This window comes from Mastigoproctus giganteus, chromosome 8 (genome assembly GCF_048544385.1).
Source record: "Mastigoproctus giganteus isolate SK-2022 chromosome 8, ASM4854438v1, whole genome shotgun sequence".
In the NCBI taxonomy this organism is placed as follows: Eukaryota; Metazoa; Arthropoda; class Arachnida; order Uropygi; family Thelyphonidae; genus Mastigoproctus; species Mastigoproctus giganteus.
In genome coordinates this window covers 108,273,093-108,300,603 of record NC_143582.1, presented here as the reverse complement: position 1 = coordinate 108,300,603, position 27,511 = coordinate 108,273,093, and the positions used below count along the sequence as shown (strand labels likewise).

The 27,511-nt window shown below is 36.2% G+C and overlaps 1 protein-coding gene across 1 annotated transcript in view; it reads left to right on the top strand.

Annotated features, from left to right (window-relative positions):
- Positions 1-27,511, top strand: part of LOC150081758 (protein tolkin-like) — a 285,479-nt gene that overhangs the window by 222,145 nt on the left and 35,823 nt on the right. The window contains exon 16 of the mRNA XM_090379622.1: positions 20,917-21,042. Coding sequence (XP_090235748.1) covers positions 20,917-21,042 — 126 coding nt within the window. The remainder of the gene's footprint in view (positions 1-20,916; positions 21,043-27,511) is intronic.

Genomic DNA, 27,511 nt, shown 5'->3' with positions numbered 1-27,511 from the left:
GCAAAATCTTGAAGGGTTTTAAAGTTACTGTCACACCCAACAAGAATACTGACGTTTTCTACTGGGTTTCGAACAGACAAAAGTGGGCATGCAAAATGACACGTTCAACAGAATTGATCACCTCAACATATGCTAGACGCCGATTAACATGGTGTAAAGAGCTCGAATCCTGGACTGTATAGCAGTGGAAAACAGTCCTATGGACAGACGAGTCGAGGTTCGCACTCTGCCAGTCTGATGGCCATTCCTGGGTGTGGCGAATGATAGTGGGAACAGTTCCTTCCTGATTGTATCCTCCCAACAATGAAGTTTGGTATGGAGCTTTCATAGTTTGGTTTGGGCCCATTATTCGTTATCGACAAAACCATGAATGCTGTGCAATACCAGGACAGCCTGAACAATTATGCACTTCCAACATTATGGTAATACTTCGGGGAAGGACCATACCTGTATCAGCAAGACAATGCGCCATGCCATACTGCTCGGGTCGTAACATAGTGGTTTGAGGACATGGGTGTGGAAAAGTTAGATTGGCCAGCCCAGGGTGCTGATCTAAAACCTATCGAGCATCTTTGGGATGTATTGTATCGTCGAGTACGTGCACGTCGAGATCGCCCAAAGAACAAGGCTGAACTTGGTGGCTGGTTAAAGGTCGACTGGAGGAACATATCACTTGGCATTTATAAAAAGCTGGTTGAGAGTATGCCGCGAAGATTTTGTCTAAAGGCAGGTGTCCGGATATTAATGGTAGGGCAGTGTATAGCGATAACACAGCGCAGTAGGTCTGTTATTAATGTTTACTAAATATTTATATTAATAAAACTACAAATAGAAAGAACGAAGAATACATGAATGTGACATGTAGGCCGCTACACAGCGGCCTACATGTCACATTCTGGTTTGTGTGAAAATGTAATATAAAAATTGCTTTAATTTAAGAGAAACACAATATAGCCAATTGGTATATGTGCTACCTACATTACAAGTGTGATAAATTACGCGGTGTCTATAAAGCTATTTACAGGGCTGTATTAGACTATATTACAGGCTACTGACAAATGCTGTGCAGAACTATTTGTAGAGATTTTAGAAGGCGAACCCTTCGAAACATAAATTATCATAATGTTCATATGATCCATTGTCCTCTGTTACAATATTTTACTATTAGTCGTTTGATTATCAAGCAATGTCGTTAGTGGAGGCCTATTGTAGAAGGACGAACACCATTCACGGAGGACAGGTAAGAACCAGAGTCTAAGAAGTCATGCGCATATCTCTTGTGCACAAAGTAGAGGTATTGTAATTTCATTGCGGAACATTTTCCACAAGGGACTGCTTCCTGCAGTTTTGTTGGAATTCATTTAGATTGTCTGTGTACAGAAAGTGTATTGAATGGGTATATTTGGGGTAACGAGGTTTTTCGTCCAGCAAACACACAATCGACCACAAAACACATGCAAATTACAGGCATTATATACGATATAATATGGCCCAGGTTGCTGATGCGCCTAAAACCCTACTATAACAAACAAACCAAGATGGGGGTTGATGGGTTCTTAACTATGTTAGATGATATTCCACACAGTTCTCTTAAAGGCTACAGATCAACACTGGTTGACAAAATTAACCGAACAAAATGTTTTTCATTAATATTTTATTGTGTACAGTGTTCCCGAAAGGCCAGTATTTGGTATAAAAGTCATCCTACCATGCAAATTCCGAGTGTTCAATAGAAATCGATCTAACACCTTACACAGCTGCAAATTATTCATGCCTATAAAAACACGGGTTGCGACCATATCACTTCATTCCCATTTTTTGGCTTGCACGGTGGGATAAAAAAAAAGCAAAAATAAAAGCTATTTATTAGGTTTACCCAGAATGTCAATCCACCTACCCTTGTGTATTGTTTCTATAAACTGCGTATGTTCTCTGGTCGATTTGCCCGTTTTGCTGGACGAAAACCCTGGTTTCTTGGGGGGGGGGAGGTTGCTATCTACGCCTCAGACCGATTAACTCAGCCGTGGAGTGAAAAAAGTTCATTCGAATCCCATCGAATATGGGATTCGAAGCCGGGCTTTTTTCACCTGGTGTGGGGAGGACGGTGGTATCACCACCGTCCACAGTGGTATCAGTGGGATAGCCAAATCTCCAGTACTCAGGATGGAAAGTCATCCTTGTTTAGAAGGCGCCTCCGTAGCCAGGTGGGAAGGAGCAGCAGTGCATAGCACACACGCTTCTTGATTAGACCGGGGTTCGAGCCCGTCACCACCAAATACGGAGGATGCGGAAAGGTCAGAGAATGACCACCGCATATCCCGGAGCCATATGGCCTTAATTGCTAATGCTCCAAAAAACCCAACAACATGAATTACCTTGTTAAGATGGGTTTTTTTTTTTTTTTTTTTTGAGATGGCCGGCTGTTGCATGACTTGAAGTCGCAGGCGGAGGAGGCACGTTGGCTTAATATGTCACGCAGTATCGTCTCGGCACTGCGTGACATATTAAGCCAACAGTTTCAGGAGATAGGAACCATCGACCATATCGAGATCAATATTGGGGGGAAGAGAAGCGCTTCTTCTTGAAGCTGTTCACTGTGCGATACACGGTTCACCTTGTTCTCGGTGTATCGTAGGGGAGAAGCGTGCATCAGTAAATGATCTTCCTGTCACACGTGTTCTTCAGATTATGGTATCTAGGGTGAATGTTCATTTCTTCCTGCGCCTGTGTGAGCTAAGATTCTTTTTAGATAATACTCGATGTCGCCATGGTGTTATATTTAGGTTGGTATATAGGACTGATATGGAAATGGCTAGTGGATTGTCTGCCAACTTCTTTATCCACCGCAGCAGCTAGTAAATCTACTGCAAGAAATTTATCTTGTTATGATTCGGATGTCGATGACTAGCCTACTCTTGCGTATAAAGGTATTGGCAGGATACACTGAAATATGTAGAAATGCTTAGCATTGGTATTTTCAGCCTCATCAGTTCCTGTTTAAAGTCCACATAGCTGAGTAAGTCTTCGTACTTGCGAATCGAAAGCTAAGCGAGGTTCTCGTGCCATGTCAGGCCAGTTTCTCTATTGAAATTGACTCGTTTGCTTTGTACTCCCGAAATTAAGGATCAGGGGAAGGGGTACAAATTAAAAAAAAAAAAAAAAAAACATGGGAAATGGGTTTGAGGCGTTTATCTTGGTTTATCACTATAAACTATATCCATTAATCAAATCCACTCAGTCGGAGTGGATATGATATTACAAGATTCTTTAGATTTGATAAAATATTTTAAATCATCGGCATGAGACATATATTTTTTGCCACTAATGCTAAATGTTGTTTGAGGATCGCCCCCCCCCTCCACCCGAATGATCATGTATTTACATACAAAGGTATAATGATTGCTTTTCAGCAGTCCAGGTTTCAAAATGGTATTGAGGATGTTTAATCGAGCTGTACTTGCTATTTCTGAAATATTTCTTTGGAATATGGATCAGGAAAGGTATCAACAACCTATCACATACTGATTCGAGATCGAAGAATATGATATTCAACTGGGACTTGTCATTGAGGGCGCGCTAAATTCTGAATAATGTCTCCTAAAAGGTTTTATCTCTATAACTTCATGCAGTTTGCATAAAGGCAGGGAGGGCTATGCTTAAAGCAATAATGAATCGAGGCTGTTCTGATTGCTTCTCAAACATTTTGAGGAAGCTGAAACTTATAAACTACAATCAATGGTTTTTTTCAGTTCTTTACTTTTTTGTGTTTTTCATGAGTGTGAATTAAGTTATTGATTCCACGATTTTGGGTTGTTGCCACATTGCAGGATTTTGTTATATAGATGACCCAATAAATTCAAAATGTACGGGCTACATTTTCACTATAAACATCGGAAAGATTCCATAGCGAAAGTTAACTTCTCGGAGGACTACACTTTTGTTTAAAATTTTTCTTCGTTCGGGTAAAACTGATTTTTTTCGATGGAAATTACTGTGCGCCTTCATGCGCACCAATAATTTTTTGGTTGTATTAATCAGTTCAGCCTGATTGGAGGAATTCTTAAAGGCCTTTTGAATCAGGAATATAGTTAGCTGGTCCTCAGGCGAAGGGAATAGTATATTTTCATTTCGTGAAACACATGGAATGAAGTTCCGTGTGTTGCGGGCGCGAGCGCGCACACACACACACACACACACACACGATATGTACCGTGAAATATGACGCCTTAGATACTAATGAGTTATATACACTGTCCAGTCAAAATATAATGACCAACCCTGTTTTGACAATCGAGTTTTCCTACTCACCTGGTAGCACAAGTATAGCAGGGATATCGTTGTGTAAGGTTTTAGGAGCATCAACAACTGTTTTGCTGGAGGTAAAAACCGAAATCCGGGAGAAAAAAATCTATCATGCTACCCTCGCTCGTCTGAGACCCAGCCACTTTTTGTAACAATTCCTCGCGTCGTTGGCTGGATTCGAATTCAGATAATTTCCATCCAGTGTGAGGAGGACGGTGATTATACCAACTGTGCTACCCACGAGGACGTCACATGAAGATTTGGTAAAAGCGACACTGAAGTTCTCCCCGCGATGCTTTCGTAGGAAAACGGGGAAAGTGATATTGCAGGTTCGTGGCAAGCAGTCCATACGAAGCATTTGATGACAAGGGACGTGATCTGACGGAATTCAAAAAGAAATGATTGCTGGGTACCGGTTGAAGGGCGGCAGTATTATAATGGGAAACTGTGAATGTTTTGGGCTGTTCACGGAATGCTTGTAGTTGAGGTATTCCAAGGGTAGACAGACAGTGGACGGAGCAGCAGTCGTCGAGCCAGTGGCTAGCAGGCACCCACACCTCACGGGTGGTCGTGGTGAACGCAGACTGTCTCACCTTGTGCAAATCGATAGACGAAAATGGTGGGAATGGCTGACAGCAGACTTTAACCAGAAGACCACTAGAAGTATTTCTAAGAATATGATCCAACGAATCCTCCTCCTCTGTATGGGACACGGGAGGAGGCGCCCAGTCAAAGATACCCATGCTTGCTGCCACCCATCGTCAACGGTGCCTAAATTTTGCAGCTTAATGGCGTTATTGGACCGTTGATGATTGGAGAAAAGATTACTTTTTCGATGAATCATGTTTCTATATTTCTAGGGAAAATGTACTTAGTCAAAGCTTAATATATTTTAGTTGTTGTATTTCGGACCATATATTAAGCCATTCTAAGTCTTTTAAAACCATCAAACTATCATGGTCTGGCTGGAATTGTTAACCACCCTTCTCACCTTTAGTAACTTTACATTTTTTTATAAATCTGTACAAATTTAAAAGAATCTGTAACCTTCAGCAGTTTGCAGAAGGACGCGGTGATGGTTATTGAGAAACAAATCATTACAGGAAATTGAAGATAGAGGTGAATGATTACTAGAATCAGTAGCCATTTACCTGATGATTACTGGAATCAAAGGATATATATGGTGTAAAATCACTTTTCTTTTGCACAGTCTGTCAAAATCATTGCTTAATTCATCTATGGACCTACGTAGAAAGTGGAGCTGCTTAATTTTAAATGTAATTTTCGGCATTGCTTCATAACGAATCCAAATTTTGAACCTTAAACAGAAGTATGGTTAGAATTTACCAAGACAGACTTATATAAGCTTTAGTTATTAATGCACTTTGATTTATTGGCATTAATGGCCATAGGATAATCAACTTTAAGTACAAATCGGTGTTACTAAAAAGAAAGAAAAGAAACAAAAAAAAGCCATTTAGAGATTAGGATGCGAAAATGACAATCATTACATTTTTCTATTAATGAACGGAGAATATAATCATTCCGGAATGCTACAGTAATGTATTATACTTCCCCTCCCTGGCCACGACTAAAAGATTCTCCAATACTACAGAAAAAAATCTGCTTCAAACACCAGTATCAATTTGAGACTTAAATTAAGTGCTGCTTATGGAGAAAATGTAACATACAGATGATAGCTGGCAGGTATTTTGGAGAATATTTTCAATGATAGATCACATGATATCTCAGATATGAAGTATAACCACTTGGATATTGGCAAGTTCATTTTGGACAGAAGTGAATGGAAAGTTTCTGTTAATCCACCTTCTTGCATTAGCTATCTGACAGTAGTGAATGTTGTGGAGTTGGCAGCTACGGTGTATCCTTCAAGAAAGGTACGAAATCCCATGAAAGAGCCGTGAAATTATAAAAAAAAAAGCTAATTTCGTTGTCTGCTTCGGTAAAGATCTAGCTGTCAACATCTCAAGGATAGCTCACGCGAAGCTGACAGACCAGCGCACGATATTAAATCATTCTGTCACATGTTAATAGTGAATAGCAATATTTGAACATTCCAAATACGAAAGATTTTTAATAGAAAGTAGCAGCATACTTTTGAAAGTATCTTTATTCGAGTATAAGAAGTTGGTCAGAGATGGGCATAGTTTCAGCTGTGAAAATGCTTTTTAATAAAGTTGCAGCTGGAGAAATTTGTCCCTGGAAGGGGCAACGATTGAAGCTGAATTGCCTCTCGTTATGGAATTTGTTATGACTTTTGTTATCCATTTAAAATATTTTATATTTTATTTCAGTTTACTTGAAAATATACATTTAAGTTTCTTAGAGACAAGTCATTGCGACGTTAACTTTCAAAGAAATTTTTGAACAAATATTTATTCGTCAATTATGTGACACTTCTATGGTTCTAGAGAATATGGTAAGAAAAATCTTGAAAAGAAAAGGACCTATAGTGGTATTAGAAAACAGCGATTAAGTTCCTTTCATAAAAACTAGTCCAGCTCATGGGGTTTAACGCCAACAAAACAAACAAACAAAGAAATTGTTTGTCTGCAGCTAAATATTTACGAAATTATTTTTAATGTGTTAAAGATATATATATCGCACCTTGATAATATATATTCCAGCATGACTTAAAATTTGAGAATTATTGGCTTTATCAACATAGTGAATTTAGACTTCTCAAACTTTCGGTTCAAATGACTTTACCTTTGAACTAAAAGTTTCCAAAAATGAATTCTTCTAATTATCCAGAATAGATTGAATTCAAAAAAAAAAAAAATCAAACGAGTGTAAAACTCGAAAAATATATAAATTACATACTACAAGATTAGGGAGATTGCTTTATTAATTTCATATATTTCTCCGATTAATTTCCTAAAGTTCAGTAGTTATTTCATGTCGTTTTATATTTAGAAACAGCTGTTAATTCATTTTACTCTTACAGTACGATTTTATGTAATTTTAAACACTTGTATCTTTTTGATGTTTTAGATTTATTTTTAATTATCCAAATTTAACCGAAGACAAATTCAAGTTACTGAAACCTTTGCAGTTTTCGTGTCTTATTAGCTAGTGTACAGTCAAGGACAACATGAATTTTATATTTTTAGTTCGTTTGCGGAATTGTGTAAAGATTCATGCTGTGTACATTTTTTGCTCCCTGTTCGTCATTGTATTACGTTTATTTCAAATATTTTACTGGGCTTCGCTTTAATCTGTGTTCACTCCATGAACACTGAAAAGAATTTGTGGGGGGGGGGGTTATAATGTGTATATATTTACTTATATTTATATTAATTTAATTTATTCCCCTATTTAAACAACTACCCTTTATAATATCTCCCCACTTGCGCATCTGACTTTACTTCTCAGAAAATTCTAAGTTCATAGGGGAGAAACTCTTATATATGTTTAATTCCCATTGGTTAGGCTTGTGTCCAGTACAACAAATAACTACACAAATGTTATACAAAAAAAAAACAAGTTTATTATGCATATTTACAGTTAAATCAAAACAAATCTCATTAAGAATAAAATTTCACTGTTTCAACACCAAGGTACTTCAACATATACAGTCTCTTCCTATCTAACAGGCTCCTTTACAGACTTGACTTTGTTTTTATCTCACCTTTCTCATTATGCATACACAGGTTAAATAGTTACACTCTTTATATGCTCACCTTATTTCTGCTCCTATTACAACACAATCAAATCATACCTCATAGGTGTCATTAACATTTTTTAATCATTAAAGTTAAACATATCATTGATCATATTACTTTTATGTATCATCATAACTACCAATTTATTCTTTAATTCCCTATTCCTCTTTCTTGTATATTTCTTTAACCATTATCAGTTACAGAACTTGATTACCAAAATACAATATTACATTCAAACACACCTTTAAGGGTTGGCAATATACATAAATTTTATCTCCACACATTTAGTATTTCTATTTTTTTACTACAATTCCTTCCGTTAACTTTCTCATCTACATTACTATCCTCCTTATTCCAAATTACTGCCTAAACCAACCATAATTGCCTTAGAGTAGAATTTACTCCTATTTGGTTCACCCATCTAATCTTATCTTTATCATTAAATTCCCCAATTATCGCACTACAGTCCTTTCTCTAGCAGTTAACTTACAGTATTTTCAAAAATAACTTTCTCTTATCATTGAATTCCCCAAATAACGCTCTACAGTCCTTTCTCTAGCTTTTAACTTACAGTATTCTCAAATTAACTTTCACTTACTTAATTTCTGTGATCAGGTGTCTTCATAAGGGCCTTCTATCCTATCCTTATCCAGAGCTGTTATCTTCTGCTATCCAGGGCAACATCTTACAGCTTCCAGGGCATCATCATATGGCATCACAACTGCTACTCCGCTTTCAGGATATTATCCCCTTCCTCGGTGGACTGGGTGTTCTAAGGGAATCTTCTTCTCTCATTCTCACTGTTTGCAGAACTTCCTTTTACTACCCCTTTCCAGTTCATCTCCTAATTTCTCACTCACTACATCACTGATAACCCCACTTCGACTTTTTTCGTCGGCTATTTCTTCATCATCTTTCAAGCAACTCCTCCCGACTCACCCTTTTCCTAGCACCGCTCAAAAAATTCTCCTCTCCCCTTCTCTTCCTTTTCCACTCTCTCGTGTCCATATCCATCCACAATTTTCTCCAGGAGTTTTCCACGCCTTCCCACAGTGTTTTCTTCCAATCACTCTTTCTTTTTCATTTTTTCTTTCTTTTCATTTGTTGGAAGGCCTAATTCAGCCTGCCCCGTAGCACTAGCACGTGATTCCCAATATCCCTCTCTTTTATTATTTTCAACTTGTTAACATGTGTTCTTTGATGTCGGCCGAATACTCCAAAACAACTCTTCCTGTCTCATAACAGCTTGTCTCTATTGCACTCAAAAAAAACCACAAATTGTGACACTGGCTACTATAGCGTCTATTTTTAGAAACTAGTGTGTGTTGTACAGAATACGTTTCCGGTGTGTGACCTCTCATAAACCTTAAGTTGTTTTTGTAGCGCCGGACCCCCTGGTGGGTTTGTCATAGTATCCTCCATCTGTTACCAGGTTTAACGGAAGTAAAGCTAATGGCTCTGTTTTCGTTCCCGCTACTCTTTTAATTTTTATACCTCTTACCAGAATAATTCTTATTTCTGAAACTGCATATATTACCCATTTATCCTATTAACGGCAAGAATCAAAAGAAAACTAACTTTCAAAGTCTTAATAAAAAAATATTTTATTTTTTGTAAGATTTTCAAATCTTACAAATTCTAAAACAATTTCAGTTACATGCCGTGGGTTATGCCCACTTTCCCGTATTTGGCTTATGAATAAACAGTTGAAGTGAAGATGGGTAGAATTTTTGAAACTAGATAATAAAATGGCTACTAGAGGTCCAAAGACATAAAATACAAGGTTTAAAATTACTTCGCCTGCCCTAGTGGAAAAATTGCACATAGGACCTTTCTCCTTTTTTGATATGGATTACTATGCAGACAGTTCGAGAAAATTATTATGAAAGTACGTATCTATAAGGATTTGTTGCTAATGGCTATAGATCCTGGGTTCAATGTACACATGATGAGGTACTGTACTTGGTACCATTAGAAGGCTATGAAGTGAATTCTGATTATTCTTGAAGAAGGCACAATCTGCAATGATGGTCTCAATTTTAAATTCACTGAGTGCAGAGTTTCCTGTTGTCCTATCATGTTGAATTTTAAGGTGGAAAGAGAAGAGAATATATCCTGCCTTTCCTCTAGCATGCGAAACTTGAATGCTTCTTTACAGTAAGGGTAATAACTTAGAGTTCCAAAATGGTTGTAGTAATAATCATCTTTTCTAAGATGAAATGAAATACTTTAAAGTTGTTTTGAGAATTAAAAAACGTATGCCAAAGTTCTGACATAATTCTCGCCTGTATAGAAAAATAATTAGATTAGGCAGAAAATTCGTTATAGATAACTACCAACGCTGATAAGTATGGCACTTGGCATCCGCAATGATCAACACCAGAAGTGCTCCCATCATATTGGAGACGCAATGGTAACAGAGTATACTGACAAGCATCTCCTAGACCTAGAGATTGGCTTATAAAATTTCATTTTAGGAGAGGAGGGGTTCAAAACGTTTTGTATTACCCAAAAGTAGTTGTGATAGAAGGCAGAAACAAACACTACATATTACACTTTTTCAATATAGCCAGTTACCGATAAAATACATTTTTGCTACCTATCAGCGCCAGTTTTGTACGGGGGCGGGTTCAATAAGAGTTGTGTTCACCCTGAAATTTTTTGATAGAGAGGTGAATTTTTTTGTTTCGTACCTTGAAGTGCTACAGAGATTTCAAATTATCAAACAAAACAAAAAAATATTCATCTTTCTGTTTTGGTTTCGATCTGACAATTCTTTTTTTTTTAATTTGTAGCTCTGAATGGAGTAGAGCGAAGTGAAGTGTCACAATAGATAAAGTGGAATACAGATCAGTGCTTCGGTTCCTCTTTCTTCAAGGGAAAACACCCAAAACAATCCATGAAGAAATAATCGCTGTTTATGGAGAAGACTGTCCAGGTTACAGTATTGTTGCACATTGGTATAAGCAATTCAAATGTGAAAGAACTTCAGTGAATGATGAAGATGAAGGCATTAATCTTGGAAGCCCACCGTATCAGCGTCAAAAAACTAGCTGCAGAGCCCCAATCAATGTAGGGTCTGTGAAGAACATCACTTGTCAACATTTGCATATGAATAAAGTGTCTGCTAGATGGAGACCAGAAGAAGGAAAGGGCACAATATGCACATGGAATGTTTACGATGTGCCAGGAAAAGCAAGAGGAACTTATTTACGGCTAGTCACCGTGGATTCATCACTATGATCCGGAAACTAAACAAATATCAAAACAATGGAAACATGCAGAATCACCACCCCTAAAAAGACAAAGGTGCAACCAAGTGCTGGCAAGGCAATCTGTCAGCTTTTGTTGGAATCAGTATGGGCATGGCGTAATGCTAACAGATAACCTTCAAAAGAGCAGTACTGTGATAGTATTGAAAAAAAATCAACTTCTGCGTAAGACCCAATTCCAACCTCCTCATAAAGCTACATGCAGCTATAAAAGAAAAAATACAGAGAAAGCATTTAAAAGGTGTGCCCCTGAGCATTCTTTGCATGTTGCAGTGAGGTGTGCCCACGAAAGTGGGTTTGAAATATTGCCGCATTCTGCTTATGTCTCCGACCTTGCACCCTCGGATTTCTTTCTCTTTTCTCTCCTTCGTGGAAAACACATTGCTGCTGATGATGAAGAGATTTCTGGTTTGAAGGACAGTCAGAGGACTGCTATACAACTGGTCTGTTGAAGTGTACTGAGAGTTGGTAAAAGTGCGTCATTTTGTCTAGCGACCATGTTTAAAAAGTGTAATACCTGGTATTTGTTTCAACCTTCGATCACTACTACTTCTGAGGTGCCTCCGTAGCCGGGTGGGCAGGAGCAGCAGTGCTTAGCACACGCTTCTTGATTAGACCGGGGTTCGAACCCGTGACCACCAAATACGGAGGATGCGGAAAGGTCAGGGAATGACCACCGCATATCCCGGAGCAATATGGCCTTAGTTGCTAATGCCCCTAAAAAACAAATAACAACAATAATAACTACTACTTCTGGGTGAATACAAATCTTTTTTGAACTCCTTCTCCCTTCGTATATATGAGCGGGTCAGAAGGATAGTGAACCAAGTCACTTTCAAATAGTATTGAAAAAAATCAACTTTTGCGTATGACCCAATAAAAATTCATTTTTAGATAATTTAAATAAATTATGTCAATATTTGTTTGAAAATAGTTATTAATATCTTCTGTCTTTGAATTTCTTAGGAATTTGAAATGTTTATCCTTAAAATGTGGGTTTAAACATAAAAAAAATGGACTTGGTTCACTTTAACTGGAATATTTTCCCACTTCCGTAGAATGTAAAGTCCCATTACTAACTATTTTTATTATTTAGGATTGAAGGTATGAGTAATATCACTTTTTCTTTTACCAGTGCTGTTTTATTTAAACAAATAATGTATTACTGAAATTAAAATCATAATTATTTTGCACAAAAAAAAGAAAGATAAAAGTGGCTACTTTTTATTAGTCATACGACAACGTTTTGTAGAAAGTATGGTGACAAGGAGGAATATAAGGCAATAACGAATCATGTCTGCTTTATTTGCACTTGTTATGGGCCACCGGTCTTTGTATAGTTGATTTTGTTTAACTTGCAATGAAGACAGAGGTCTATCAATTTTCTTCTTCCGTACGTCAATTTCTTCGAATGGCATTAAATCGCTTGATGAGTTTTTGTAAAATATTGAGAAGGGACACCCTCTTTTAAACTTCAGCCGTTGCAAGTTAAGCCAGTTGGCAGGCTCCTTGCTAATGTTTTTTTTTTTTCAAAAATTCATTGTGCCTCAGTTCAACTACTTTAAACGGCGGGTCCTTTTTATTTGAGTTTTTTTATTATATTAATCCAGTCATTAGGGCTGAATATCAATGAATGTTTTTAACTAAACTTTTCTATAACTCCGAAATCGGCATCATTTGGTAGGTAGAAGTGACCAAAAACCATGAATAATGTCAATTGTATTGACAGCTATAGAAGGGTCATTGCATAACTTCAGTAAATTAAGTGCAACCTTTATATTGCGGTTTACCCCCCCCCCCCCCCCCCCCACGCAAGCGTCACAATAGAGAGTAATGTTGGTGCATTAGCTGGCGTTATCTTTTAAATGCTTTGTAATAACATGGAGATTTCTTGAGATCCTCTTCCGCCTTCTGTCTCATTAAACACATACATTACAGAGTTTCCAGATTTAATTGCGTGGACACCACAATTGTATATGTACAAATTTCTCTTGTTTGTATACATTTGTATATGTACAAATTTCTCCTGTAATAAGTGACCGATGTGGTTAGCTTTGGAAATTCAAGAGCTTTTTGCAAATCAAAAGTGCAAACATAATAATTGCCAGAAACTTTGTCAGCCTCTTCCAGTAACTAAAATTAATTAGATAATATTTATTTTGGCAATAACAATTCACTTCCAACGATTCAAACGTTATGCAGAGGTAACTGCATGGTTATAAACAAGCGAACTTGAATCACTTTCGTGCTGAATCTCGTGCAAGATGGACTTGGGCCACTGTAACAACGGACACTATCAGATATTCTTCGGCGTTATAAGGTACCACTGCTGTCTATCGGCCAGCTAAAAAACTGAGGACTTTGTCCACATTTTCACTGAATAATTGAAGGGACTTAGTACACCTGTAGCCCGACTTGAAGAAAAATTGGACTTGGTTCACTATACTTCTGACCAATATATCATATATCTCGAAGTGTTCATGTTCATTCTCTTTCGAGCCTTTTGCGTTCACGGTAGGTTCTCTCTTACTTCTCTGGGCATTTCCGTTCTCTGTAGAATCACTTAAAAACTACATGCCTAATACATATTCTCCTCTCCCTTTTATTTACATTCGTAGTAGACGTTAATTTTACTACGCTTTAATTTTCTTAATGTCTTAATTAATTCCAAATTATTTACATCTCCTCAAACTTTTTCTTCAAGAAAAAGGCCCAACGAAAATGGACGTGGAAGAGCTCTCTTGGAATTTCTAGTGAAATTGATTTAATACTGTACTGATAAACGATAAAAAGATGTTCACTGACTGCTCAGTCTTGAACCATTTTAAGGTTGGAAGCGACAATCGTTTACTGAGAGCAAAAATCAAATTGATTGCAAGAAAGAACGAAAGAAATTGGTCGTAAACTAAAGTGAAGAAGATCGACACTAACCAACTATTGGAAAACGTTGAACTAGAACTGTCCAGTCGTTTTAGTGTCCTGCAAGATAAAATAATGAAAAGGTCATTAAGACTACTGTCGACATTGCATGCCCTTGCAACTACTCTAAAACAAGTGGTATCATAATAAACAAAGTAGAATACATAAAAAATGTGCACATTTATAAGAAAGTGCATAAAAGAAGAAACGCATAAGTTCAATGTTGATCTCTTCAGAAGAAGAAAATCGAGGGCTAGAGAAAGCAAAACGAAAAAAATGGTTATACGCAAGAGCCAAATGTTTTCTTTGGAGCTCTGAGGACTGCACAACAACAAAAACCCAACAAAATACTAAAACGAGTGGAAGAATTTTATTCGAATCTTTATAAGGATAAAGCACAACAACTGTTTCTCCAATATCAAATGCTGAAGCTGTACTAGAAATTTTGGCAGAAGCAAAAGATGCTATAAATTCAATGAAAATAGCAAAGCAGCAGGACCCGATAAAGTCACCGTTGAAAGTTAAGGCCAGTCGATATGTAAAGTTCTAGCCAGACTATTTTCAAAATGCCTTCTATTAACAAAGCACCTGTAGCATGGAAAAATGCAGAAGCCATCCTACTTCACATAAAAGGCGACAAGGCAGATTTAAAAACTACCGACCAATAAGCCTAGTGCCAGTTGATTTTCACAAAGATATTTTCAAGACGAATAGGCACAATACTTGATGGGGCACAACCCAAAGAACAAGCAGGTTTCAGAAGCGGCTTCAGTACAATAGATCATATCCAAATAGTTCAACAAGTTATAGAGAAGCACAATGAATACAACCTTCCATTATGCATAACCTTCATGAACTATGAAAAAGCATTCGACTCAGTCAAAACAAGCAATAATCAACGGCCTAATTGACCGAAAAGGTGTAGACAGAGCGTACACCAATATTTTGTAATCAGTATATGAGAAGGCGACTGCATCAATACAGGTCAGCAATGATAATGTTCAGCTTAACACAGTAAAGGTGTCCGACAAGGAGACACAATCTACACAAAACTATTTTCTGCCTGTTTAGAAGAAATTTTTGCAAGCTAAATTGGGACAATAAAGGACTCAAGATAAATAGAGATTAACTGAATCACTTACGGTTTTCAGATATCATTCACCTTGCCAGTAATACAGAAGAATTTTAGCAAAACGTTGAACTGCAGCATGAAAGCAAGAAGTTCGGTTTGAAGATGAATATCAAGAAAACACAGGTTATGTTCAACAATTTACCAGACCAAAGAAAATCATTTGGTTTGGATTTTATTGGTGCATTGGCAACTATGGTTATAATGCGCCAAAAGAAAATCATGGCCGGTGAACTATAAGAAGTGTAGAGGTATGTTTCCAATACCAGAATGGAAACGTGATGGAAATTGAACGGTTTTTTTTTTTTTTTGGTAGTTATTGGCGCATCGGCTTCTGTGGCCATAATGCACCTCCCAAGGTTTTTGCAGTACTTTGATCCGAGGCGGGATTCGAACCCGCGACCTTTGGGTTGCCAGGTAGGCACTTTGCCCACTCGGCTAGCCCGGTCGGCAATTAAACGGTGCATACAATTTAGATGGAAAGCTTAATATAGCCTTCAAGACAAACTTGCTACTCTGTCTCAAACGAAAGGTTTTTGATCAATGTGTCCTCCTTATCCTAGCATATAGTTGAGAAACATGGACATCGAATGCCTAAGATTTACTAAGACTAGGTCACACAAAAAAGTGTGGAACGCCGAATTTTGAACATAACCAAAAGAGACCGAAAAACATTGGCATGGATTCGCCAGCATACCAAGTCAGTGACATCGTTGAAAGAACAAAGTGTTTAAATAGAAATGGGCAGGTCACATATCAAGAAAAACTGACGATAGTGAACTAAAATAATTTCGGAATGGATGCCGCTTGATTCTAAATGATGACAAAGATGAGGTGGATGGATGAAATTGTGAAATAATGATGGTGTACAATGGCAAGAAAGAACAAGTCCGCAGTTGATGGAAACGTGTCGAGGAGGGAGCCATCCTACAGTGGATCGACAATGGCTGAAGACGCCATTGTCGATCCACTGTAGGATTATATTGCCACTATATTGCCAATTTGCTGTTAAATTTTAATATAGTTTGGATAATTTAGATCATTTGGGCCTGGATAAACTTATATGCTAATAAACAGAAACAATTATTGATTGGACGTATTGAATAGTGCTAGCCCTCGTCAACGTCTGGTCTTGGCGCATTATAGCCTTAGATGCTAATGCGCCAATAAAATCCAAATCAATCAATCAGTCAACGTACAATTCAATGTATCTTAATATCAGTAATTAGCCTCATCATGTTATTTTACTTGCATTTATTTTATTATTATTTTTTTTATTTATAGGGTATAACACAATAAACCAACTCAAGCAATCTAAGTAGTCTTTTTTCCTCGTGGCTCACTGGATATATTTCTATACTGAATACCTAATGCTAAATCCTTATGATAAAATCTTATCTTACATCTTTATTGGCCTAAAGGCTAACTTTGAATGCTTTTATTGTGCTTAATACACTCTTATTAATTTGGCTTTAGGGCTCTCTTGGAAAGCTTTTATTATACAGTATTGTAATTTAAACACTGTTCAAATTCTTTATCTTAAATTCTTATCTTACATGCTGTTGAAATTTATATATATATACGCGCACACACATACTGTGTAAGAAGTATGGGCCAAAAAAAGGAGCTGTACTGGAAAGGCAGAATGAAAATAAAAATACAATATATTTGATGTGACCCCAGCTTACCCAGTACTTATAATTATTTCTTTTCTTAACTTATACTTTCTATTTCTATTTTCTCCCGTACGTAAAGATATTAGTGCAATGCGAGGGCGATACGAACGTTCCTACTTTCCTTAATCTCATGCTATTTTCGTCTTTATTTATTTCAGATACAATTTTAACCTTTCCCTATGCTCAGTTCACTTTCCAACCTAATACCATTTGCAAGCTTTAATTTCTATCAACTAAATCCAACAAATATATCCACTTAACTTCTATTTACACTTGCTATTTGAATTTTTAATTATTTTATACAACGCACTGCGTTGGGAATACCTCGTCCATATTTTGTCAGAGTTTTAATACATTCGATCCCGCTTAACTTTTTATTGAATTTCTTCTCTTTCGCATTTATGTACAAGGATAGAAACACAGTTCTTCAGACATTTCTTGATGCATACAGGGTGTAGTCCCCTGATGAAATACCAGATCATGTATCGATATTTACTTTTACTGGCATCAGACTCTATTGTATATTTGTTCTACCCCTGTTTTGAATATCGCCAAACTTATCCGCCCTAATCTGTTGTCAGCTACCATTACTTTTATCTGTTTGTTACTTTATTTTAGTTTAATTTATTTATCTATTTTACTTTACAGGTCGATCCTCTCTAAGTGGCCGTGCTTTTGGCATCTTGTGTGTAACTCCAACTTTCACGTTTATTAATATATATATAATAATAATATATATATAATAATACTAGGTCGTAGGGATAAAACGGAACGTCTAAAAAATAATAATATATAATAATTGATTATGGATCCGGGACACTGGATCCATAATCAATTAATAAAGTAATAGCAGAAATGCCCAGCAACTATAATGAAATATAAGCAAATAGATTAGAAAAGTGTATGGGTAGGAGTGCTGACCTGACAGGTGTAGCTACAATGAAAAAAATTAAAAGTGCCTGAAAAATAAAAGCGGATTGCCTAAAAAATTCTAAAATTAAATGAAAATATATAAATGGCACTTAATGCAGTAGGTCCTAAAATTTTAACTACGTCATCATTGGTTTTGTTTTTTATTTCTTTTTCTTTTTGGTCTCTGTCGGGTCGGCTATGATGTGTACGTTTGCTTGCTTTTTCTGCCTGCCACATATACATCATAACATTATATAGGTACAACTTTTTCATAACAGAAACAGAGACCTTGTTTTTGCTGTGTTTCATTTGGTTTTGGCTGCCGGCCCTTTATGTAGTTTTTTATATATTTATATATTTTCACATAATTTTATTTATATATTTTTTTAGGTAATCTGCTTTATTTTTTCAGGCACTTTTAATTTTTTCAGTTGTAGTTACACTTCTCGATCAGCACTCCTACACATTGGTACTCAAATTGTATTAAAATTAGGTACTCAAATTGTATTAAAACTTTAGCATAAAAGTACTAGGCAGGCTATTAGGCCAAAAGAACCTAATAAAGACTAATATAGCCTATGCTGGTTTATTTCGTTATACCATAGAAATAAATATATACTTAACAATAAAAATTAAAAAATATATAAAATAGAATGAAAAAATAATGATTGTGTGGCTAATTATTGATAATTTGATACGTTGAATGGCACTTTTTCGAGGGCTAACCCATTCAATATATCCCATCAATACTTAGCAAGGCTATCTGTTTATGATTGTTATTAGCCTGTTTAACTAGGTCCAAATAATAAACATTAAGGCAATCTATATTCAAATTTAACAGCCTTGAATCAAATAATACAGAAAATGAGTGCCAACCATAATTTTCACTTGAGTTGTGGTTTAAATAAAGAATATTTAAATTTATATGTGTGCAAAAGAAAGCTTAGCTGACATAAGGAGAAAGGAGGTAAGAATAAGTAAAGTAATAGTACCTCAATTTCCCTCGAATTACTCTAATAGATCTTGAGGTATAAAAATTTAGAGTTAGAAAGTAAAAAGCAAAGAAAATAGCTTCTAATAATGATACTTGGGATATATCGGGCTGTAGCTGCCCGCCCCTTAGTAAGGGATCTTGGTATAACTGCAAGGAGTTAAAGGATGATATGTGATGGACAAGATTGGATTTTGATAAATAAATATAGAATAACAAATTGTCGATTGTATTAAGGAAATATGGAAATAAAAAAAATATTTTAATAAAAATTGCCATTTGTAAGAATTTTATAATAATTAAAATAATGCAACCTATCTGATATAATAATAAATTGCAAACCATCATTACTGAAATATTCAATTAAAAGTAACCAATTAAAACAAATGGATAAATAGGAATTTGCAGCTTACCACCTAAGTAAAGTAAAAAATAATGAATTTTAGGCACGCGTTACCTATAATAAAACGAACAGCGACAGTAGCGCCCTCTCAGCTCAGGTAACTGCAAGACAAACGAAATAAATACTGTAATTATTAATTTATAAAACCAAATGCAGTAGCGCCAAGTGAATTTAATGTAACTTCAGGACAAACTAATTGACTGAAATTATTGTAAATGGCACGCTATAATTTTGAATTTAATTCAGATAAAGCCTATGAAAATAAACAGTTTGTTCTCAAATTTAGAATGACTGGTAAAAATATATGAAAACCTTTTGTAATATATATTTTAAAACCTTTAAAAATCTATATTACAAAGTAGAAATGAAATTCCTTTTATCCTAATTGAAATTAGGATGAAAGGTGAAATTGATTCCTGCCTTAAGAACAAATATAGGTACAACTTTTTCAATGAGCATAAGCTATATGCGCCATGCTCTCAAGACAGTCCTACTTTATACATACGTACAAGTCCTCAGAATGACAAGAGTGATTTTAAAAAGCTACTATAGAACTGTAATTGAAAACTTTGTGAACCTGAAGAAGAGAATCTTAGTGAACTGTGAGTGTTAGTAAGACTGAAATATTTATTTAGAACATACTTTAGCTATGATGTAACTTGGATTTATATTATTGTGCCATTTATTAATAGCAATAAAAATAGCTTTATGAAGATGTTTTGCGATAAAATTAGATGGAAAATAATTATTAATAAACTTAGATCTTAAATCTCTAACCGATTCTCTGATAATATTGGCATTATTACATATTTTTATCAATCAAAGCTTTGTGAAACAATGATATTCCTGTGAATTTTCTTTGAAATACTAGAATGCCAATGGATTTAAAACTAAATTCTTTGCGCTTGTGTATAGTAATTTACTTTAGTGTATAATATTTTATCTTCTTTGAAAATTACTGTATATAGATAGGTAGCTGTACTGGTACTTTGCTTATTGGTACATTCTAGCTGGCGCCTCCGTAGCCAGGTGGGCAGGAGCAGCAGTGCCTAGCACACGCTTCTTGATTAGACTGGGGTTCGAGCCAGTGACCACCAAATACGGAGAATGCGGAAAGGTCAGGGAATGACCACCGTATATCCCAGGAGCAATATGGTCTTAGTAGCTAATGCTCCTTAAAAAAAAAAAAAAAAAGCCAAATAACATTCTAGCTCTAATTTAGGTGGATAATGCTTGTCTATATATATATATATATATATATATATATATATATTCATTTTAAAAAAAATTATAAGCAACGCCATAAGCATAAAGTGTCACTGATTTAATTGCTGGTTCCATTGGTACAGTGGAACCAGCTTCGAAAGTCGCATAAATATTATTTTCAACTCTGCTCTTGTGATAACTTACTTGCTTGACAACTGGGCGAAAATAACATACATATAATGATGATATTAATTATAATCATAATGGAAAATCCAGAACACTGTATCAATAGTGGTTCTGGATTTACGGTATTTGAGTTTTGATAGAACAATATCACTGTAATTATTGTGCTGTAAGAAATTCTGCTTTTATTTAGGTTTTTTTTTTTTTTTTTTTTTTTTCTGTTTTTGTATCGGACAGACAAGGATGAATGCGCCACAAACAATGGAGGGTGTCAACACATCTGTAAAAATACGATTGGAAGTTATACCTGTGCTTGCCATAACGGATTTATTCTCCACGATAATAGACATGACTGCAAGGAAGGTAAGGGTTTCAATTTAATTCTGATTTCTCATTGCGCAGTTAAATTCTCTAGTCTGCATGGTTATAAATTTCATTGAAATAAATTAAGTGAATAAGTTAAATTGCGTGAATCGGCTTCTCGTTGTATGGAGGTATATTTGAGAAATGCTTTCTAATACATTAATATTTATAGAATATCTTTCTATACATTAAAATAATTTTCCTCCTAGTGATTTTTATTCAGCCAATGGGAGAAGAGAGATGCGGGTTACATGGTAATACGTAAATTTACTGTGGTAAACAAACTTCTGTTTAAGCGTGGTCACGCACTATTTTTATCTAACATGACCGCGCGGTACCATTCTTGATTTCCATATGTAACGTATTTATTTAAATAAACTAAATGCAACAAGGCATAATATTTTAACAGTTTAAGATTTTATATAATATCGGTGTAGATACACCATAGACAACACACCGATGAAAAGCCAACTAGCTTTGAAACGGTCCTGTCTAGGTGGTGGCGCCCACCCTGAATAAGTAACAATAGTCTTCTCTATTAGTGAGGCGTTATTTATTCGAGATAGTGCAATATTTGGTAACTCTTTGTGAAGGATGAGCACAATATGAGATACAGATGAAATGATGCCTTTCACACTACGATCGTAGCTTTTCTTTAAGAGTTATCTATGGTGTTTTTACACCGATATTATATAGATATTAGATTCTTAGAATATTATGCCCAACTGCATTTAGTCTTACTTAAAACATTATCACGTACACTTTTCGGTATCTCTCATATTGTGGGGTTATTTTCACAACTGGGTTGTCATGTTTGCAATACCAGGGTGCCTGCCCATCCACCCATCGATGAAAGGCCAACAAGCCTTGAAACGGTGCCGTCTGGGGAACCTGATATTTACAGAGTTTACGAGAATAGGTAACAACGGTCTTCCCCACTGGGGAAGCGTTGCCTATTCGAGGAATTTGAGTGGTGTTGAGTTGAAGGAGTCAGTCCCTTTTATTCTTCTGCACCGTTTCTTTTATTCTTCTGCACCGTTTCTTTTCTTCTTCCTCTCTTACTATAACTTTCCCTCCTTTTCTGCTTTTCTAAGTCTAATAGGGACAAGTCGATAGTAGAGTTATTATCCCACATGTGTACAAACAAGCCTTGAAACTGTGCAGGTGGTGGTGCCCCCTGAGAATAAGTAACAAATAACTATTATTTATTATTCTATTAGTGAAGCGTTACTTATTCGAGGCAGTGCAATACCATGGCAACTCGTTGAAAAGGATGAGCACAATATGAGATACAGTTGAAATGATGCATTTCACACTACGAGCGTAGTTTTTCTTTAAGAATTGTGAAGGATGTTATATAGATATAGTAACGTATTTATATATTCATAGCTGAGCAAGAGACACACACAGGGTCGAAAGCTTATGTAAGTATTTTGTTTTATCAACAGAAGCGAGCAGGGGGCCAAGCCCCCTTGTAACCATTAATTAAAATGCAAATTAAGCTCGTCGCAGACTGGTTTCTCCGTGACCACATATTTTATGGAGGCATATTATTGTACAGCCATGTCTAATATTATCAGTTTCTGGATGGTCAGAGATTTGCGCAATTTGTTCGAAAATAATTATGTGAAAAATTGTTCATCAAGTGTTATCTTGTTCACTGAAAATTTTCACGATTCTTTCTCAATTCATTTCAGTAAAATGTACAAAAAACAAACAAAAAAAATCATCACAATAAATTGATTCGCTCGTCTCACATTACAGATGGCGCCACTATCCATACAAAGTAGTGTACAATTTTGGCAGTCAAGCGAGATTTACTCCTCTGTGTGTGTGTGTGTGTGTGTGTGTGTGTGTGTGTGTGTGTGTGTGTGTGTGTCATTAAATGCATGTATAACGATGGCAGGGAAAGGATAACAGCGTTAGTAGTTATAATTTTTCCGTGTAGGAGAAAAATCTATCAAATTCTTATTTGCTCTTGGTAACAAGTACTTTGGGTCTTGAGGCACATTCTACTCTGAGTTTCGCGATTTAAACTGAAAAGAGTACAAGTGCCATTACATGTTACTTGTGTGGTATCAATGCAGCTCTAATAGTAGAGATAACGCCCTAGCAACTGTGAGCCCTCGTGAGTAACACAGTTGTTAAATTGCCGTCCTACCTACACCGGGTGGAAAAGACCCGTGTTCGAGTCACGTCCATGATATGTGCAATTTTTATGGGCCTTTTTTACAACGTGGCTGAGTTAGTTGGTCTCAGGTGAGGCATGGTTTTCCGTCCAACAAACAGAAAATCGACCACGGAACACACGCAGTTTACAGATATTACACACGGAGTAATATGGCCTTAGTCGCTGATGCCCCCTTTTCATGCAAACTATACTACATTATAAAGACAGATTCAGAAAAACGTACATGGAGGCTGCACGATCATAAAAAAGGGGCAAGTTCGGAAAGGTTAGGAAGGATTGTTTATATGTATAAAACTGTGTTCGAAACAAGGACTGAGATAGCATTTATTTGATCCAAAAAAAAAGTCTGCAATCAGCACGAAACCTGCAATTCCTGAACAATAATTAGTGTGTATTCGTTTATCAACATCGTCACCACTCTCGGCTTCTGCAATGACACCTCTCTCGTATAGGTCTAACATTTCTGACCTTAATTGTGAACATTGCCCTCACTTCAGACAAAACTTTAGTTTTCACTTCATCTCTGGTTTTCGGTCTATCAGTCACTGCTTTGATATTCATAACTTTCGGAACTTTGTTCTCAGTATCAGACTTCTTAACTTTTGAAGAATTGCTTTCAGTGTCTTTATCCACTTTCCTTTTAAGTCTTGTCTTTTAGAAATATGTTCTCCATGAAAACATAAGCATTTGTTTCCAAGTTATCCCATAAGCCCATTATTATTCGAATTACTGCCACAGGGACTTTACCAATCACATCTCATAAAAAAAAAAAAAAAACCTCTTCAATCTTTTAAGGATTTCTCTTGCATATTCAAATCCTTCAGTTTCATATTTCCCAGTTATATCTTCCTTCCACTTTCTTTTTCGATTTTTATCCTTTTTCTGAATCAGGGTCTGAAAGTGCTTCTTGACTTCCATCAGCACCTTTTCCTTTTGAGCTTTTCCTTTTAGAGCTTTTCCCTTCAGCCCCTTGCACAAGGCCAGGGAGTGATGGCGATTTGTTTTTATAGGTGTTCGGGGAATAGTTTCTCAGAGAATACCTCGATTTCGGTCATATTTTCTGCTTGAGAGAGCATTTCCCCTCTCTCTCATCGTGACTGTTTTCTGTCAACAAATCTTCATCCACAATGCCTGATTCACTTGTGGAGGATATCAGTTAGTATTGTATAACGTAAATTAACTATAGACAGTTCGAAAGTCAAAATGAAACACGATTTGTGAGAAACAATGTACAATATTTACAAACTGTTAAGTCAAAGCGCCCTCGATCAAAATTAATTAGCCAAATCTCGTTAATATCAATATTTATTTATTTTTATTTTATGAAGTTGGCTGTGCCAACTGCTGTTGTTGTTGAAATTTCACGCACGTAACAGTTTTTAAAATTAAAAGACAAAGAAACTGACGCTTTTATTTTATGTCTAACACGTCGTTTGCAATTTTTATAAAAGTGTCGTTTTGTTTTTTTTAAATAAAGCTTTTTTTAAAAAAAGCTTGTTTTAATTTTTTTAAACTTAAAACGTTAAGTTCAATAAGCATTGCAATCCCTTAAAAAAAGGTGAAATACTGGCAATGTTTAAGCCGAATTAAAAAAAATAATAAAAACTTTCTCATAAAAATTAAAAAGAAAATTTAATTTAATTTTATTGTATTTCTTAAAATGAAAGAAACGTTTCTCATTTATTTCTGTTCGAAAACCTTAAATAATTCTGTTAAAATGTGTTAGCGTACATTTTATTGATCCCTTTGTGACTCATGTTAAATTATCGAAATTACCGAACTGGTAATTGCCCTTTTGGGTGTTCATGTGGCATAAATTGCACGATTTATATGATATTAATTTTTACCACTTACGTCTTTCTAAGAACCATCAGCCGGGATGGCGATTCCTTCGTGTATTTTACTTAATATTTTAGAAAAAAAATCTCCTTACTGAATTCTTGACGAGGTGCCAACGAATACACTCCTGAATGTATTTTAATATGTGAAAGCTGGAGGATGGTGGAGGATGAATTAGCCGGAAAACTTTATCCGAAACGTAAGTCGCGACTTATGACTGAAGTTTCGAAAATTTTAAAAATTTTCAGGAATGAATTAAAACGATGGGAAATCAGAATGAAACAGCTGGAACTGATCTGGAGTGCGTTGGGAGAACCCAACCTGGGAAAGCTGCTAGGAAATTAGTCACACTAATAAAGCAGAAAAGCGGTGACAAAGCAAGGAAACATGTTAAGTAAAATAAATGACAGATGAAAGTGGACTGCGAAAATATGACAAAATGTGTATCCGTTGGATATGTCTTGGCAGCTATCCAAACTAATAAACTGGTTACGAAATGTAAGGTCACGTTGAAAATGAGTTTTTGTCGCGAGATGGGACAAAATATTCTTGTGTCTGCACTTTCTTCAGACCTGACGAGAGGGATTTTATGATGAAAGTCGTGTGTCTTAATTTTTGAGTATCTCTGCAAGTTTATGGGGAAAAATTTTTCAAAGGGTGGTTAGTTCGACGGGAGACGTTAGGGAAGTCAACACACGATTGACTGAAGTCAGTGGCATTGGATGAAATTATACTTGCATCCTCTCTGAGATCGCTCCTGTACAACCATTAATTAGTCTAAAAACTGAAGGGGAAACTGAAATACAAGAAAAGCCAACTAGTAATCTAAGGCCACATGGAAAAACACTTTTGCATGTAAAGGGTATATCAGGGTTATCAAAATCAATAGAGTACAAAACTTTATACTTAATTGTATACTTCAAGCTTTAATTTAATTTAATTTAATAAAAATAACATCATTTATACTTTACACTCATTATTTTTTTTTATTTGTAATTCTTAGGTTGAACAGTAAGAGGTCGGAGTTTTTGATCACTTCAGAGACCTTGGCGTGTCACCATGCATCATATCTTCATCCTTCTTCATCATTAAATAACATTGTTTTCATAGCTTTTCTGCTTCTTGACCTTGTTAAATGCACAAACTTGGCTTCCGAGTAAGATGGCTATTGTGACCCTTTAGAAGAAACTAATTTTACCTGTAGTTGATTATGACTGTTCTGATCGAGACCTCCAATGCTAAACATTGAGAGCGACTCTTGAACATTAATCTTTATTCTGGACTACCAGTAACTGTGACACCCCATAGGTCACTAAACACCTCCAAAGAAGTGACTCTGACTGGGATTTACTAGATGTGTCCGAAGAGGAGATGTTTGAAGAACTTAAAGAAGCAGTTATATAGGTCAACAGAATCTCCACCAGAAAAGATTGAGTTCTGACTCCTACACATAATCTCATTTTGACCTTTAATGACCACATCGCCTAGCATCCATTAAGGCCGGATATCTGGTCTGTAATATCAAACCATTCCAAACCCTCTACGATGTTTCCGATGTCAGAAGTACGTACATTCCCAGACAGCTTGCAGGGGAATCTCTGCTTGTACAAAGTGCGGGTCAGTTGAAAACAACTGCGAAGCCTGTACTGCCCCCCAACCAGTATGTCCAAACTGCAAAAAAGGATCATCCCGCTTAAGCTAGAACATGCGATCGCTGGAAAACTGAGAAACTTATTCAGAAATATAAGACCAATCATAATGTGACCCATCATGAAGCAAAGCGAATCATCTCACCACCAACTATTGCAAACAAACCTACATATGCCCAAATTATCAAAAACTTCCAATGAACCGCATCACAAACCGAACTAACAGTACCCCAAAAAAAGTCTTTCTCACACTACGTAAAATCACTGTATACTGCAACTCAAACTCAGGCAGTCAATACCCCAATTTCTATACCAATTGAAAATCTCCACTCCCCGGACCAAGGATGCAAAGAAAAACAAATCATAACTTCTGACCACCAACAGGACATGGATACTAAAGAAAACCCACAGGTGGCCCTGTACTACAAATTTTTGTTAAAAAAGAAATGGACACAGAAAGGCCTTACTTTCCAAAGAAAGATAAAAACAAGAGTGAAAAACAGAGAAGAAACAGAGCAACACGAAAACGCTCTGAAAGTCTAACACGAGAGAAACAATAATTCAGTGGAACTGTCGTGGTTTCCGTGCCAATATTAATAACGTATACGACCTTACCTCTAAATACACACCAATATGTCACTGCCTCCAAGAGACGTATTTCAAACCTAAAGACACGCCAAAACTGTCTCAGTATAATATCTTTAGAAAAGAGAGAACCGATCATAATACTGCACATGGTGGTGTAGCTGTTTTAACCCACATGTTCCTGTCAAACAGGTCTTACTGAACT